Below are 19,073 nucleotides of genomic sequence, written 5' to 3'. Positions count from 1 at the left end.
AATTACAAGAAACAACAACGAAACAAGATAAACATTAAAGAAACTTAAAGAAAAGTGTGGTACAATAAACCATTGTGAAAAATGATGGTATCATCTCGCATTGCACTTAATTACATGTGTACATACACAGTTGATTATATACATTCAGTTGATCAAAATGAAACATCGATTAGTAGAGATACCTCTGTTATCCATAGATACGTACATACATAAATATATACTTACGTACGTACGTATGTACGTACATTCATACATATATACATATATACATACACTATAGTCATGAAGGGAACGTAGACCCGTATTCGGCCGGTGTTTAACGCGAGAGACGTTGTTGAACAAACAACGAACGGTAATCAGACATCGTCGTTCCAAATTCACGCCTGCTCCTTAAGGCGTTAACCGCACGTAAGGGAATCGAGCTCCTTTGTCGGAGCGCAAAGGGCGTGGTGTCTAATTGAAAGGAGATTAATTAAGGCCCGTCGTACACGGTAAGAAAAGCTTAGCTGTGCTAACGACAACTCGAGCGTATCCACCATTCTCCTACATTTTCCTCCCATGGGGATCCACGCTCGAATTATGGGGTAAAGGAACGGTGAGAAAACACCGGCGCGTTCCGTTGACAGCATTACACAATTTTGTCATACTCTATGGCCGTACTTTCGCGCCTCGTACACGTTCTATCTCGAGCGTGAAGTTGAAAGCTGAAGGTGGAGAAAGAAGAAACGTGAAGAAAAACGATTCTTCTTCAGTGACTTGTAAAGAGGGAACGACGAGAAAAGGAAAGACGCGCGGAATTTTGATAACGTTAGGACCATGAACGTGCCTTACCGCGAGAATCGCGACTTTCCTCTCTTCGTAGTTATTCCGTAAGAAGAAGAGGAAGAAGAAAAAATAAGAAAAAAAAGAGAGAAAGGAAAAAAATATAGAAAAAGAAAAAAATAAAAGAGATCTGCAAGCACGCGCTCGCTTCGTGGTCGGAATCCGTTCCGACACGACTACTCGGAGCCGTCTGAAATTTAACCGCCCTCACCAAAGTCCGCCTGGATCCTAACGAGAAAACGCACGTGCGCTCGACGTTCCTACCAAGCCGAGATAGGGATAATGAAAAAAAAAAAAGAGAGAGAGGGGAGAGAGAGAGAGAGAGAAAAGAGGGCTATCGAGCTAAGTATACCCTCCGGTCTACGTGAAAAATCCTTTAAGCGTTTCTTACGTAAGCCGCTGAACTCGTTTCACGTTAACCGCAAAATGCGTTTTAAGAATAGTAGTAATAGTTCATCGTCCATGATAATTGGCTGATCATATTTGTAACTTGTTTTTAACTCTTGGTTTTAACTCTTGGTTTAAACGCTTAAAGCGTCTCTAGTTTTATTATATTTATTAAATTTTTTTACGAGTACTTGAAAACAAGGAAACAAAAAAAGATAATTCATGAATTTATTATTTTTCATTTGTTTAATTTTCTTTAATTATGATAATAGCTATCGGTTAACATTATTCTGATAATTATGATTTCGACAATTGTAAATAAAAAAGAAATCAATAATCCTACATTTTGATGAATTCTGGTTTCTAATGTTAAACGTCATCATTGTGCTATCAAAATTTTGTTTTAGTATTATTAAAAGATGTAATATTTGTTATGATTATATCAGTGATAACGTTATCATAAAACAGATCAATCCTCTCAGGTACTTTGTTATAAACGTTATAAATAGAGTTAACTCGTGGCGATAGTTTTCTCTCGTTATTTCATTTTTACCCTCGACAAAATCAATTATTACTTCGTATATAAGTCGGTGATTATAAAACTAGTCAGTTATTTGAGATACTACAAAATATGTTTTATCGCATACTGTTCTTAACATATTTTAATTATACAAAACAAACTATATTTCAAGAATAAATATATAACACATAAATTTTTTCACAGTTCGTCATTATAAACAAACAATAAAATAATTTTTGAATAATTCAACAAATCCAATAGTCAAAATATCTCCGAACGAAATATACACGACTTTCATAAACACCGTTTTAGATATTAAAACGAAGATTAGATATTCGTAAATTTCACGTTATTTAATTTTTCTTTAGACACAAAGAAATATTACTTCACAGAAGATTATCATTTTATCATTTATCTAATCTAAAGAATGCGCAATTTTCTTTTTTTATATACCTATAGCCATTGTTCTCTTGATATTTATATCACGATATTAAATAACTTCTTTCGTGTATCTCATACTCGACTAATCTCGTTTGTTCTATAAGTCATAAAATCTGTATTAAACAAGGACGGAGAGTTGAAATATTAATACGAGGTTTAGGGGTTGAATCTCGGTAACTAAAAGTGGTAAGCTTCCTCCTCGCTCGGCTGTGCACCAACTCAGCCTGTACAACAATGAAATTCTTCTTCCTTCCTTCCTACCTTCTCTCTCATCGTTATCAATTATGAGAACGATAACAATCACATAAATCCACTTAGTCGAGCCACGACGTTTCAACGTAGCGCACTCGTACACGTCCGATCGTTTATTATCGCATTCGCACTACTCGCTTGGCCATGTATATTATTAAACCATCTTCGCCAGCTCGAACCACGTATGTACACCTCCATCTTCTTTGCGTTTACAGACGTCTCTAAAATTACACTGGCGAGCGTCTTTCTCTTCCCTCCTATTTTTCTTTTTTTTTCTCTTTTGTTTCACCTTCATCATCATCATCTTTTTCTTCTTCTTCTTCTTCTTCGTTCTCCTCCTCTTCTTCTTCTCCCTTACATCTTCTCTCTTTCGGATCCACTTAACCGTGAACGTCAGGAACGAACGTATACGTTTCCCTTTCAAGTACCACTAGAGGAAGAAGCGAACTCGACAAAGGGAAAAATAAAAAGTATCAAATCGATCGATAACGAACGAAAAAAATAAAGGAAGAGAATATTGTATGATTATTAAAAAAATAATAATAATAATAATAAATAACAAAACAAATGTACATCAATGAAAGAAAGAAAAAAAAAAGAAAAATAATTTCATTGGTCGTTTATATACAGAATATAATATTCCTATATTTGTTATATTTCAAACGAACCAATAATCACATGTTTTTTTTTATTTAATTCAATCAATTTATAGAGAAACATTTTATTAAGTTATTTTCATTTGATACGACAGAATCTAAGTACGTCATTGTAAACGCACCACGAATGCGTTCACAAAGGACTACTGCAATGAGGACGGTGCACTTGACTTCTTCGTATATTTTCTTTTTTTTTTTTGGTCGTGAATACTTTTCATAGAGATAACGAACAGCATACACACACACACACACATATATACACACACTTATATTATGTACAGAGGTATTCGAGGTATCTCCATGGAATAAAAACACTTTAACGACTTTACAAATGCGTTCCGACTATGTAATCCATAAGCCTTGATTAAAACCACGATAATTAAAGAGTACGCTATTTAACGTATTTATGGATCCGAACGAAATATGTATACAGAATCGGAGATTAAAGATCATTACGTATTGAATTATAGATCAAGTAATTATATTTAGACTGATGGAATAATACATACTAGAATTACAAAAATATTACACAAACTATCTTTATATATTAAAAAAAAAACAAAATGTGAATATGAATTATAAACCAATAAATTTAAAAATAAAAAATAAAAAGAAAAGAAAAGAAACAAAAACAGAACTCGGAGAAAAATATAAATGTAATAATGATTCAATTAAAATAATCGAATGGCTAACTTAATTTAAAATATAAAAATAAAGAGAAATAACAAATTTTTAAATGTACCAATAATAATATTAATATTAATAATAATAATAATAATAGTAATAGTAATAATAATACTAATAATAATAATGTATGTAAAATATTTTACAAATATAATAAAATAAAAATATAAGCTAAATTGAATTAAAAAAACGGGAATCAAAAAACAAATAAAAAATATTTAAACTAAATTAATTCGAGACCAATGATTTTATAAAATTGATGCCACAAATTTTACACACACATTTGTTCATGTGTGTATGGATGTATGAAAAAAAAATTGCTTTGAAAAGTACTTTGATTCGTTGCTCGAACGAGGTTAAATTGTCGCATACGTCACCTTATGTAACGTTTCGATCGAGAACTCTCAATTGTCTTTTTTCTTGGTCTCTTAAAAAGAGATAAAAGAAGGTTGAAACGTTTACCTGGCACGAGCTAGCGGCACATCAAGAAAAGAAGACGAAGAAGAAGAAGAAGAAGAAGAAGAAGAAAAAGACAGACTCGCGTGCACCACATTTTCCGTTTCCCCCAAAGAGCCTTGACTTTCTTCCTTTTCTACATTTTCCTTCCCCTCTCCACCTCTCTCTTTCTTTCTCTTACTCTATCTTTTTCTTCCTAAACGTCGACGTTCTTCCCGTGGGAATAACGACGAAAATTGACAAAAGTCTTTTTCTGTGTACGATTTACGTGCGTCGTGGCTCCTTTTTGCCGTCTCGCGTCGTCGTCGTTGTCGCCTTCTTCGCGTTGTAACGCGGACCACCAAGAAGACGCGCATTTACGTCGCAATGGAAATCCGAGAAAGCTGAGCCCTAGGGTTCATTCAAAGTCACCAACTCTACTTCTCTCTCTCTTTCTTTCTCGCTCTCTTTTTCCCTCTTCTTTTGATAACCGTCCAAAGAGAAAGAAAAATGAAAAAGATGAGGGGAAAAAGAAGAAGGATAAAGTACGGAAAAAAAGAGAGAAAGAAAGAAAGCAGGAAGAAAAAAAAGAAAAAGAAATAGAGAGAGAGAGAGAGAGAGAGAGAGAGAGAAAGAGAGAAAGAGAGAAATAATGAGAAAGAAAGAAGTATACCAAGCGTGAGGAACGCGTTCGTCGGATCCCACGAGAATTTCGTTGGCCGATGTCAGATGAAATTACAACATCTTTCCTTCCGTAACGTTTTCTCTTACCCGAAGAGAATTTTTGGTCAACTCTAAATAAAAAAAAAAAAAAAAAGAAAGAAAGAAAAAGGATAGAAAAGAATAGAGAAAAAAGAAAAGGAAGGAAGGAAGGAAGGAAGGAAGGAAGAAAAAGAACTCAAAAACGCGTGTCATATTCCATAGTTAGTAGTCTCTTTTCAAAGTTTCCCCGCGCAAATTGTTCGCCGTTTGTCAGTCAACGAGGATGCTCCGCGTTAACGTCAACGTTCTCTACTGGTTTCCCAAGCAAACCGACCGCCCTCGACCCTACTCGCAAAGGACCAATTTCTCAGCGAGAGAGAAAGCTCCGACGAAATTTTAAGGTGCTTCCCCCTTTATAACTCTCTCAGGATTTAATGAGATCGCTCGACGTGCATGATGCTTATATCATCTTACGACGTCTACCAATGATAACGATTAGATAGATATATATGTATGTATATATGTATATATAGATACATATATACACATATCTTCTTGTTATGTATGTACATATATAACAAGAAGAACATTAAGCGAACAAATAATTACGTCGCCTAATGGAAATTAAAAGTTATCAAGGAAGGCTTTTAGATTTTTACGAAACGAGTATAAAATCGTGGATAAAGTGAATCCCGGAATACCGGGAGGGATTAAATAGAAAAAAAAAAGAAAGAAGAAAAAATAAATAAAAGGGAAGAAGAAATAAAAGAAAAAAAAGAAAAAAAAGAACAAGTAGAAGTAGAAGAAAAAAAGTCTACTCGTTAAAAGCATCTAAGAGACTATTAAATTCATTCCTTTTCTTTTAAGATTCGATATACTCATTTTATAATTCTTCTCTTGTAGAACGTTTCACACAATACACTTTTTATAATACTTATCTGTACGATGCATATGATTACGTACAATAAAAGAGTACGGTTAATGACTCAATAAGAATTCTTTTTATGAGAAATAAGAATTCTTTTTACGAGGAAAAACCCCGTTTATCTTCTCTATGTTTTTAGTAGATCTCATTCGATAATCTATGAAAAATGTGCTCATTGAACATTGAAAAATGGCGTTATAAATGTTGAATTGGCCGTAACAAAAAGTAATGTCGATGCTATCTAACGATGCTTCTTCCCGTTTATTCGGTTCGACGATAAAGAATCGATCAAGGGTGAAACGGGAAGAAAATGGAAGGCGTGTCTTCGTAAATTAATATAACGATACATAGAAAGCCTGGTTTTCTTGGAAAAGATTCTCTCGTACACGCGTAATATTCAACATCGTCGTTATCATCCTCGTTCTCGTTCACGCTCTCGTCATCGTCATCGTCATCGTCATCATTTACCGCCATCGTTCGAACCCCAAGCGGAGAAATAGAGAAAAGTTTTCGGTAAATACCCAACGAGCATGCTCTACGACGATAGAATATCCTTGGACTTCTTTTTTCCAACGGGTATTTAAAAGGAAGTTTATAGAACAGCATCCTTATACCAACACCGAGGATTACGAACTTCATTACAGTACGCGTTTTAAAAATAAATAGCGTTTTTAAACTTTCCTACGCCGTTGAAATAAGGAGCTTATTACCGCAACAAAGAGCATAAATCGTGCCGACATTCGGTATGTGTACGAAAGAATAATAATAATAATAATAAAAAAGAAAATAAAAAAATTTAATATTTATATTAAATTATATTATATAATATAATATATAATATATATAATAATATATATTTAATAATAACAAATAAAAAAATAGGAAAGAAAAAAGGAAAAAATGGAGAGGTTGGATAAGGAAAAAAAAAACGTTTAGTAGTAAAAGCTCCATGCAATATCATTTTGTTTATCTCTAATATTTCTCTTTTCGTGAAAAAGACAGAAAGAGATCAAAGTTACTTTTTACTGTTGATGGGAATACTATGCTCAAAAAAAAAAGAAAAAAATAACAAAAGATAAATAGAAAAGAAAAGAAAAGAAAAAAGAAAAGAAAAATCGATCTACTCGTTCGAGCATTTGAGAATAAATAAATTTCCAAATCCAGCAAAATTCGTAAACTTGTGTGACGAATCGAGTAACAGAGTAGTCGTAACATCAACCTTAACATCTTGGATAGTTTCTTCGAGAAGGAATGCCACCAGAAATAGTAACCGAGAGAAGATCGAAAAGTCGCATGGAGTCACTAAGAATTTCGAATAATCGAGGAAGCTTTAGATATTTTAGAACAAGTCAAACTAAATTTTACGTTAATTGAAATTTCGAAGGAAACGAGAGATCTTAATTGTGAACGAGAAACGAACGAACGAACGAACGAACGAACGAATTGAAACGAAGAAAGAAACAAATCGGACGAACAAAATTCTTGTAAAAGATCTTCCAAAGAAAAGTTATCACAGTTGAGATGATTAGTCCTAAGTATGAAACGCTCGCGTATATCACGACAGGGTGAAGTAATCATCGGAGGTTGGTATTTCTCGGAAGAGATCCCTTCGAGGATTAATAACGCCTTATCCGGTCGAGCACGAAATTAATGTCCGAGCTTGAAGATAGTAACGCCGAAGACGGGAAAGGTGTTGGTACGTGTCGAACCACCGTTCCACCGATAAGGATCTCTCCTACTCGGTTCGCACGTAATTTCTTAATCACTCGATGATATTGAATATTCAACGAATTAATCTTCGGAGAAACGATGCGATAATTAGCCTTGAATTTCAATTAAAATCGATTTTCCGTCTTTATTTCTTTTATCGATATCTCTTTCATCTCTCATAATATAGTATAAAATATATAGTATTTTGAGAGAGAGAGAGACTGAGATGGATAGTACCGTTGGTAGGAATGACGTAAAGTCGTGGAGAAATTAATGCGGTTAGCTACAAAGCCAGCCAGGCGTGAAAGCATTGCCGGACGCCTCGAAGTATTTCGGCCAGAAGTAACGACTTGATGCCGAAAGCTTTCGAGTGCTTTGGTCAGGAGAAGGCTAAGTCGTACCGTAAAGTTTGTATGAGAGAGAGGAAGAGAGAGAAAGAGGGGGAGAGAGGGATAGAGAAAGAGGAGAGCGATAGAGAGAGGGAAAGAGAAGGAATGGTAGCGTTGAAGCTTGGGCCCGTTAATGCACCGTAAATCGTACTCTCTCTCTCTCTCTCTCTCTCTCTCTCTCTCTCTCTCTCTGTCTCTGTCTCTCTCTCATTGCCCCCATCCACCTTCGTTCAACCACTGTAACCCGAACGAAGAGACAGCGTGACCTCTAACCTCCCTCTTTGTGGCTTAATCTTACGTTTCAAGATGTGCTTCGAAGCTGATAATGAAAGATGAATATGTGTACACATCTGGATGAATCGGAGACCATTATGAGATAAGTAGAATGGGTTTGCGTCAAAATTTACACGATTATTATTCTTTTGTTATTTGAGATAAAGAGACATTTCTATAGCACTATCAGAACGTTAATTTATCTTAATAGGTGATATTCTAGATGTTCTCTTTTCTTGGAATATCTTTTTTATCGATATTACATCCTTAATAACGTTATAACTTTTATAAGATCCTTTTATAAAGTCAAAGTATTATTTTCTTTTGTAAAATGTTTGAAACGAAATGAATAAATTATGCGTTATTGAAAATACTTTCATTAGAATTTATCTTTAAAAAAATGGAGTAATATTCTTATCTAGATAGATTCAGGTCATTGTCAGGGTTGATGAAAATGGGGAACGATAATCTCAAAGTCTTTTACACTTTCTATATAATAAATTTCTATTATCTGTCTATTATCGTTCGATATATTTTAATTATCAAAAATTCGATCGACGGTATAATAATTCGTCTCGTAATAATAACTGAAAAGTTTTCTCTTAAAAGAGACAGAGAGAGAGAGAGAGAGACAGAGAGAGAGAGAGAGAGAGAGAGAGAGAGAGAGAGAGAGAGAGAGAGAGAGAGAGAGAGAGAAAGAGAGAACATCAGTTACGATGTAAGTATTACATCTCTTTATCTGTTCTGTCTCTCTCTCTCTTTCGTTATGGGCGTAACACGTCGGAAACATTTTATTTGCAAAGTCTCGGTATTACGTACATATGTATGTACATAGTTTAAGTTCCTCACGAACGCGCGTTCTCGTTTCCTCGTCGAAAAACATCATCGTCGTGTGGAACGTCGACGAGACGCAATTTTCTCCGAGGATCACCACTTTGTTGGAATACTTTGTTTTTTCAAGTACCGCATGTCGAGAAGGAAAGAGCGAAAAGCTGAATGAAAGGAAGAGAAAAAAAAATGCGAAACTCAAAAAAAGAGATAAACGTAACAAAAAAAAAAAAAAAGAAGAAGAAGAGGAAGAAGAAAAAAAAAAGAAAGAATATATAACGTACATAAAATGTACTCCTCTCTCTACTAAACAATGTAACGAAAAAGAGCGTCGAGTTGGCAGGAAACGCGAGCGAACAAAGAAATACTTTTTCCTTCGGGCGTTTTCTTCCTGGCGATGATAATTAGGCGACTCATGCTATGCTACTTTGCTTTAAAACGAGAGCAAAAGATAAGGCGAGAAAATCAAAAAGACGAAGGATCACGAGAGAGGTAAATAAAAGAAAAGAAGTGGAAATGCAAGGCATTAGGTAGATACATACATATACGTATCTTGCTTAGAAATCTCTGAGATTTTCGTAGTTTCATAGAAATCGGTGACCGTAATACGTCTGTGAAGATGTCGACTGATAAATACTGAACTTTTCTATCTCGGTATTTCACATCACGAACCGAACGTTCCAAATATTCACAGGTCGTTCGAAATTTACACAATATTTTCTAATACAGTAAGAGAACAAGTGGAGAACAGATATCGTTGAATGAAGAAGGAACAACACTTTTAACAACGACGAATTTCTCACGTTACTCGTCACAGTTTTTCTCATAGTCATCGACGGGAACGAGTGTTCGATCCTTCCTCGGAAGGACGTTAGTAAAGAAAAAGTGTATGACGAATAAAAAAGAGAAGAAGAGAAGGAGGAAGAGGAGAAGGAGACGTATAGAAAGATAGAGAGAAAGAGAGAGAGAGAGAGAGAGCGTAACACGACTTGGCGAGTTGCCGATAGGAAGCAAGAAAAGGCCGGGAACAAGAAGAAACAGCATGTTCGATGGACGATCTCGTAGTCCTCCTCGTGTTCTTGGCGACCACCAACGGCGACGTGACGAAACGAACGAGTTAAGAATAAAAAAAAAAACGACGAAGAAAAAAAAAGAAAAAAATGAAAAGTAAAAGAACTCACTCACCTGCAACGAGGATAAAGACGAGAGTTGCTTCTAGCCACAGGTGTCGAGGAGCCATTCCAAAATTTGCCAGAAATCTTGTCCTTGTTTTATATTCTTTGAAAAAAACTTGGCGCACTTTTCTTCTCACCCACCTCTTTCTTTTTCTTTCTCTCTCTCTCTCTCTCTCTCTCTCTTTTCTTTCTCTCGATTTTTTCTTCGCGTGTCAATCGTGACACAAACACCACTTATTTTCTCTGTTAAATCCAAAGAGAAATATATACGTATACGTATACGTATGTATATATAATAAAACACACAAAGCACGAGTTCCTCTTTTATCCTTTTAAAGCAGTACACGAAGAAAATGAACTTAGGTATCTCCCGCGTGTTCTTTCTGCACGATGCCACGAGCCAACTGTCAAAGTTTCCTCTTTCTCTTTCGTTCCACGGTATGAATGACACCTCCCTCTCACTGTAAGAGGAGAATCGGACACGCAAGGCGCCTGACCGCCGCGACTGACGGCGGCTATTCGAATTGTATTCCTCCCTTATTATTAACACTTATTCTTCTATTCCTTATCTCGAATCGTTCGTACAAGCAATGCAAATCTTTCCCTTTGTGTCCCTTCTTCTTCTTCCTTTTACCACGTGTTACTTTTCCTTCGAATAAACTTTCCTCCCTTTTTTACTTCTCTCTTGTTCTTCTTTCTTCCTCCCCACAGTTGTAAAAACAAATAAGAATAAGAATACTACACTACTACTATTAACGATAATGATAATAATAATAGCAATAATAATAATAATAATAATAATAATAATAATGATAGCAGTAGTAACAATAATAATAATAACAATAACAACAACAACAATAACAATAATAATGTAGGACCCAAAGAGACCCTTTCTCGCACTAAAATATCGATTTGCCCGGTGGCAACGCGACAACTACGACGCGAATCGCGAGGATGGGACTTTAAGGAGCGTTGACAGGGTAATTGAACGTATATCTGCACTGGATTGCGACGAACGAGACTGAGCGTCGCCGCGCGAAGCCGCTCCGTCGCGAGCCGCGCATGCGCAGACCGCCCTAAACTATCCCCACCAGTCAACCCTATGAGATACCAAAATCCCCACCCCCGTTCCCGCCAACGACGCACGCTCCGCTACTCTCTTTTTCATCTTTTTCTTCTTTCTTCGTTTTCTTCGTCTTCTTCGTCTCCTACTCTCGCTATCCCACGGTGTTCATCCCGTCCTCCCGCAAGAGAACACCGCGCGCCGTTTCTATTCCGCACCTCCTTTCGTAAGGAGTGCCTCTGCGGAGAATGCATACAGAGATGGAAGGAGATAGAATGATGATAGGAAGAGAGAGAGAGAGAGAGAGAGGAAGATGCGAATAGTTTTACTAATTTATGAGATATTATCTTAGTTTTTTCTTCTTTATTTGTTTTCACAATGATAATTATGTTTCTTTTCTTCTTTTCTTCTTCAGCTTTTCTCTCTTCGTAAAAATGAGAATTCGTTTAGAATTAGAAATTCGATGATTTTATTTATTAGGTATATAATAAATAGAAGTTAAATTTCTACGAGTCTGGGCATAATCCAATGAAAATTATTAATTGCTTTTTTTCCTTTTCCTCTTTTCCTTTTTTTTTTTTTTTTTTTTATTGAAGATTAAGGGATTTAAGTGGGATTTAAAGTTATAAGAATTTTATTATTTAATTGGTTAGAAAAAAAAAATTAGAAGGTTTATTATGAAACTGAAAAAAGTTTAATTGAAAAGAATTAGATTTAAGTATTACAGTAAATAAAACTGACATTTTTAATTAAATGAGATTGAGAATTTTTCAAATAAAATGATTGTTAGCGTACTTTGGAAAGTCGATTTTCTCTCTTCGAAACTTTATCTCCGCATGCTCATCCTATTAAAGCGGATTCTTAAATTCCATCAATATTATCCTATCATATAAGAAAGAAGATAAATGTTTAAATGTGAAATAAATGTTAGATTTTTTTTTGATTATGAAATTTTTGTAACATTAACAAAAAAATATAATACAACGATGACAATCCTCATCGAGATGATATTATTTTAAAATGATTAGTTAATTTTTGTTTGTATTTGTATGGCATAATTAGATCCGATGAATGCTTTTCACTAAAAATAAATCTGATTTTTAAATAAAAGCTTCATAAACTTTTACAATGAGCAAATTGAAATTTTCTGTAATTCTTTTTTTACATCTTTTTATTTATTAATACCTTTCTTTTTAATATGTATGGATTATAAATTTGCTTTTAATAATACAAAACTCGTTGATACGCTATTATTGACTTTATAAAATTATTTTTCTACGTATTCATGTATTTTTCTATGTAAGCATTATGTATATTATAGTAGATATACGCTTGAAAAATTCTGTTATTTGAAATTTTACTTTATTCGAACACTTATCTCCATATTACCTTACTCTGATATAATCATGTATCGACAAATTAATTTTGGTCTGGTCATGGTCGAGATCGAATTTGCTAACTATATTAATTGTATTATACGTAAACAATAATATTGCCAGTGGTAATCAATTTCCGATCAATTGTACGCGGCTCTTGGAGAAACATGGACCGAAGAAAGAGCCCATTTATTTGATTAAAATGTATCAATAAAATATATAGAATACAAAAAGTTTTTAATATAGTACACTTAAGCTAGTTTACTTTTTCAATAAAAATCTCTTAGTTTTCTGATACGTTTTCCACTTCGATACGAGTAATTAATAAAAAAGTTTGGCTGTAGAATACAAACGTATTAATAAAAATAAAAATTTGTTAATATATATAATTTCTTTTTAAATAAAAAACTCCCTACGCTTTTTTGCGTCTTTGTCGTCGTCGTAGTCACAGTTAATATTTTACAATTAACGATAGAGTCCGTAATTACAAAGTTTTACCTCACAAGTATCGATATTAGATATTACTTGATAAGTTATTTTATATATAAATTAAATATGATACATACGAACACATTTAATTTTCATCTTTACTACTATCAAATGGTAAGATTAGTAGAGAACTACTAATCATCAAATGATGGAATTTCGCGATAATAACCAGCGCGATCGAGATTCCTAATCTCTCTAGCCTCCGATCAAGAACTTCGTGGGATTCGAAGTGAATGCTTTGTGTATCACCATGTACGGCTAGTAATATGAACATAGTTGCATATTAGCTCTAGCAACGAAATCGATAATCGAACGTAGTACGATAATCGGTGGAGAGTACGGTAACCGGATTGGACCGTAATAGATATTCGCATAGACGTGACATCGTAAATTTCTGTACGACACCGAACGATATAACGTGGCTCCTATGGTTAATGATCGCGAATAACGTTTCTACACGCAAACATTCGCAAAAAAAAAAATATATATAAACCGACGTAAATCTACCCTTCTATTTATGGATGGTACATTAGAAAAGGGATATCTTGAAACAAGCGTAATTTGCTACTTAAATATGTGCTCTTCCTCGCGAAAATTCATGAAAGAGAGAGAAAGGGAAAGAGTAGTGGTCAGCGAGAGAGAAACTCTTTATGGCGTAACATCTAACCCCCACGATTTATCTTTTCCTCCCCTTTCTCGCGAGTTTTACTTCACCCTTTGTCACCTTTTCTTTCTATAGTTTCCTCCTTTCCTGCGTCTCATGAATCTTGACTCCGGAAAAATCGGGAAAGAAAGAGACGTAGAGAGACGAATGTCCCCAAGTTGGAACACGGTTTCTTGAAATATCGGGAGAATGTCACATCCCAAGGCCACCTCGTTTATTTCTATTTTCCTCTATACGTTCTTCCTTATTTCCCTTTTATTTTTATTTTCCTTCGTTAACATAAAATCATTTCCGATTTCTTTCTTTCTTTTTTTTTCTTTTTTTTTCTTTTTTCTTTCTGTTCTCTCTCCTCTCTCTTTCTCTCTCTCTCTCTCTCTCTCTCTCTCTTTCCCTCTTCTTTTTCGTATCCAATTTTTTTTTTATTATTATTATCAAGTTTCTTGCTGACGTTCGTACGTATGAAAAGAAATAGATCTTTAATAAGACACAGTGTAGACTGGTGTGTAAAAAGGCGGGTTATTTCTTTCGAAAGGAACCATGGAAGATAAAGATTGGTACATGCTGCTAGGGTTCGGTCTCGGCTTCCAGAGCAATACTTTCACGAAGAGACAGGAAGCAGGCAGGAGCTGCTCGGACCAGCTGAATTATCGCACGAACTTATTTCTTCTTTCCTTTCTGTATCTATATAGGTATATACAATGTACGTACATGTAAATATATGCGTACGTATATCATTCTTTTACCACATTCCTATATATACATACATACTTACATGCATATATATACATATATATATAAGAATTATGTATGTATATAGGAATTATGTATGTATGTACGTAGGTACATGGGCGAGAAGTACCATTTTATTTTCTCGTTCGGTCTACGGAACAAATATATGCGTTAGCTCGTATAGCAACCTCTGAGAGGAGAGGCATTAGGAAGGTAACTTATATGTTCGCTCGAGGACGCGTGATTCAGCGTGGGAGGATACGGCCGATGTAGTTGAAAGAGAAAGAAAGTGATAGTAGAATGTCTTTGTTTGTTCGTGTGTGTGTGTGTGTGTGTGTCTGTCTGTGTCTCGAATAGTCCTGTAGGAAATAGTATTCGTCGACGCGACGTCACATCCTTCGAGTTCATCGAATTCGTACTGCGTTACTTTCTTATCTTTTTTTCTTTTTTTTCTTTCTTCCGATATTTTGTCCGATGCCTTTTCCGAAATTGTTTTCTTATGTTATCACGAAAGGAGAAAAAAAAAGAAGAAAAGAAACAAATCAAGAGAAACATCATTATGTACGATTGCTTTTCTACGTGTTTCTTTCTTTCTTTCTCTTTTGGTTTCTTTTTATTTTTACATTTTTTTTTTTTTTCACGAGATTTCACGAGTTACGGATTGGAACGCGAGACGATATCGCTTTTATGACTTAAATCTTCGAGTATGCGAGACTATCGATGGTAACCGAATGTTACTCGTTGATAGATTTGAACGACGTTCCGAGGCGAGAATATATCCGAGCAAAAGAGGATCGTCGAACTCGAGTGACCTCGTAAAATCGTTGACTTTTCCATTATTTCTAGATTACAATCGCAATTTTCGGCTAGTCAGGAGTATGGCCGAAAGCCAGTAATTTCGATTCTCTCGCCTCGATCTCTCTTCTCTTACCCGAGTAAACGCTCGGAGCTCACAGTACGCGCGATAAACCGACGGCTAAGCTCACCCTCGTAATCGAAAATCGAGATAAGACTATCTCGCTTAGAGGCAGCATCGAAAAGAATGCTTTGCTGCTTAGCCTTCACACCTGAATTCCCTTTTCCAATTCTCTCTCTCTCTCTCTCTCCTTCTCCTTCTCTCTCTTTTTATTATAAAGAATGCAAAATTTTTATGAAGTTTCGTACGCATCGAAATTGATTCGAAAAAAAAAAGAAAGAAAGATTTCGTAGAAGCGTGTATTGTCTCTTTGTAAATACGTTTTAGTTATTACAAATGATATATTTATCATATCGTTGTTGATAATACATATATCTTTTTATTTCTTTTTATTTATATATACCTATGCATGTTATATCTATATATCTACATATATCAAAATCTGTAATGATATCTACGTCATGTATCATGCACTGCTCTGTACTATATTTCATTTTCATTTTGACTATTTTGTAACTTTGTTTGGTATTATTCTCTTGGTACTGTATTGTGCCAATACCCATATAAATTCTCTCTCTCTCTCTCTCTCTCTCTCTCTCTCTCTCTCTCTCTCTCTCTCTGTCTCTCTTTATTATAAAAAATGCAAAATTTTCATGAAGTTTCGTACGCATCGAAATTCATTCGTTAAGAAAGATTTCGTAGAAGCGTATATAATTGTTTTGTAAATACTTTTAGTTATTAGAAATGAAATATTTATCATATATATATCTTTCTATTTCTTTTTATCTATATATACACCTATACACATTTATATCAAATCTATATCTATTTATCTATTTATCTATATATCTATACACATATATCTACATATATCAAAATCTATAATGATATTTATGTCATGTACATGCACTGCTCTATACTATATTTCATTTTAATTTTGACTATTCTGTAACTTTATTTGATACTATTCTCTTGTATTGTGCCAATATCCATATAAATTATCTCTCTTTCTCTCTCTCTCTCAATCTCTTCTCCACTATCGCATCGTCATTCTTTGTCTTTCTCTCATAGAAAAGTTCTCGATGTCAACTCGGATTATATTCTTTCCCTTGTATATTTCGTGCGTGTGAGCCGCTTAAACCTTTCGTCGAATGATCGTAAAATTTCTATCCCTTGAAGGCGATGCGGGTTATCGCGCCGGTCCAGTAGGAAAATACGAACGAATCCGTATTCGATTGGCAATAAAGCATCTCTCGTTCAAAGCATTGGTCCTCCCACTTTCTCTTTTTCTTTTATCTCTATCTATATAATACGTACTTCCCTTTTTCTCTCTCCCTCTCTATTCCTCCATCCCTCTCTCTCTCTCTCTCTCTCTCTCTCTCAACCTCACAATCTCCAACGAAGAGGAAGTTTCTCTCTTCTCTGCGATTTTCTCTTTCCCTCGTTCAACGCAGGGCAACGCTAGTGGCAGTGATTAATCGTGCAATGGTCGGTACTCTCGGTGTACAACGAAGAACGTGTTTGCTGGTACTACTACTACACAACTACACGTAGAAAAAAAAACCAGCACGAATCCTATATTCTACCCTCTATCCCCGACCTTTACTTCCTCTTCCTCCTCCTCCTCCTCCTCCTCCTCCTCCTCCTCCTTCTCCTCCTTCTCCTCCATCTCCTTCTCCACGCTTTGTACCCTTTCGCAGTCTCTATCTTTTTCCATTCGACACGTAGATTCCATTCCTCCTACACTTCTTGTAGAGCATCGTATTTCAATTTTTCTCGTTGCCCGACCTATCCTACGTTTTCGATTTTAAGGGTATCCTATGACAAACATATGACTTTGATAGATCGTATGATTTTCAAATTTGAAAGCCATTATTTTTGTTTCGATATTTTTTATCCATATGTGTCTCGTGTAGGGTGATGAGATAATCTTTGCACGAACTTTTTATACGAAGAAAAATCATAAGGATACGTGCGTAAGACAGAAATATATATGGGGTGGTATAAAACGTGACGGATTAATTTAATCAACTCTTTGATTTTATCATCTCACGCAAAACTCTACTTAATTTTCATTTGGGCAGTACGGCCTACGTATTTAATTGTTTAATCATGATATATCGTCGGATTATTAGATTCTAATACGTTTTTTTCTAAATCGTCAAATAACGTACGCAGATATTTACAATAAAAAGTATATGCGCCTTCATATTTATCTGATAGAAATTCTTTTCTCGATTATATTAATGAATAATAAAAATAGTAAATTAATAACATGGTTTAATTTTTATTTTCAATGTAATTCAAATATATTACTTTTCCAATTGCATTCATTCGTTATACGTAAAATTCATGAAAATTTCTATTCGCGCATTAACTGACTTAGAATATCTATTTTTAAGATAATTGTTGGAAATGTATACACGAATGTATAATATTCATTTTACAATGTACGATATCATACGATATTGCTACATTGTTCCCTTCTCTTTTTAATTTTAATAACTACAGAGATATTTATTCTCGTTTCATTCATTTTCATTCGTTTTACTTTCCATATTCATTTCATTATCTTATCTGCATATTTTTTTATTTACGTTCGTTATATTCAATTTATTGATTTACATTTCTCTCCGATTTATAAAAATATCAGAAAATGTACATATTTATTTTATAGTTATTGGAATATAAAGAGAAAAATTGATTTTCCTCCCGTTTTCCCCTTGTTCCTTCGAAATAATATTCGAAAATTTCATTTGGAGCAGATTAAACTGGACATGGAGGGATTAAGCAAATTCACTGATCGTTTCGGTTCTATTTCAAAGCAATTAAATCTAAAAGTGCCGTTTAATCGCTCTTTTAAAAGATAGGCGCGGTCGTTTTGAGGGCACGTCAAACGGAATTTTAGTACGGTAGAGAGAGGTCGAGGTCGTGAGGAAAAAGCACATCATCTCTTTTTTCGCGCTCGTACGAGGAGAGAAAAGCAAGCGAGAGAAAGAGAAAGAGGGAGAGGGAGAGGGAGAGAGAGAGAGAGAGAGAGAGAAAATGAGATAAAGAGTACGAGGTACGTAGGTTCGACGTTACGTCGAGGACTTTTCTTCGTGCGTTATATATACGAATATACGACTGAAAGGTTGGATGAGCCGCAAGGGTAGAAATAAAAAAAAAGGTTCGTTACAAAAGTCGAGAAATTAGTAGTGGTGGTGGTGGTGGTCGCAAACGCAACGGAAAAGCAGGTTGAAAGAGAATAATTAGTGTCCTCGGGAAAACACCAGCGGATACTTGCCGCTAACACTTAACTCCTGCGAGGCCTTCCACTTTGCCTAATTGCGTCCTTAAATCATTGGACCATTACGCTATTGCCTTTGCCGGCTTCCTCCGCGTAGATCAATGCCCTCCCTCCTTACTCGAACCCTCTGCAATTCTCTTCTCTTGCATCGGCAAACCTATACGTTGGAGAAACAACTTTCGCGACCCCGAACTTCGCCGGTACGAATTTCATCGGCTTCCAAGTTCAGTCGTCCTCAAGGCACCGCTTCGAATCTTCGTTATTCCTTTTCCTTCTCATAAATCTTATTTCTCTTGAACAATCTACCGTCGGAAGAAACGTTTTCACTTCTTACGAAATTCCAAAGAT

General features: G+C 35.1%; 1 protein-coding gene across 1 annotated transcript in view; it reads right to left on the bottom strand.

Moving 5' to 3' along the window:
• Positions 1-11,225, bottom strand: part of LOC127069412 (uncharacterized) — a 129,748-nt gene extending 118,523 nt beyond the window's left edge. Inside the window, exon 1 of the mRNA XM_051006418.1 lies at positions 10,210-11,225. Within this exon, the coding sequence (XP_050862375.1) occupies positions 10,210-10,264 (55 nt within the window). The 5' untranslated portion in view covers positions 10,265-11,225. The remainder of the gene's footprint in view (positions 1-10,209) is intronic.
• Positions 11,226-19,073: the final 7,848 nt, after the last annotated feature.

The sequence above is a fragment of the Vespula vulgaris genome, chromosome 15 (assembly GCF_905475345.1).
Source record: "Vespula vulgaris chromosome 15, iyVesVulg1.1, whole genome shotgun sequence".
Taxonomy (NCBI): domain Eukaryota; kingdom Metazoa; phylum Arthropoda; class Insecta; order Hymenoptera; family Vespidae; genus Vespula; species Vespula vulgaris.
Note: the sequence above shows the minus strand (reverse complement) of the source record. Positions and strands in the feature narration are given on the sequence as shown.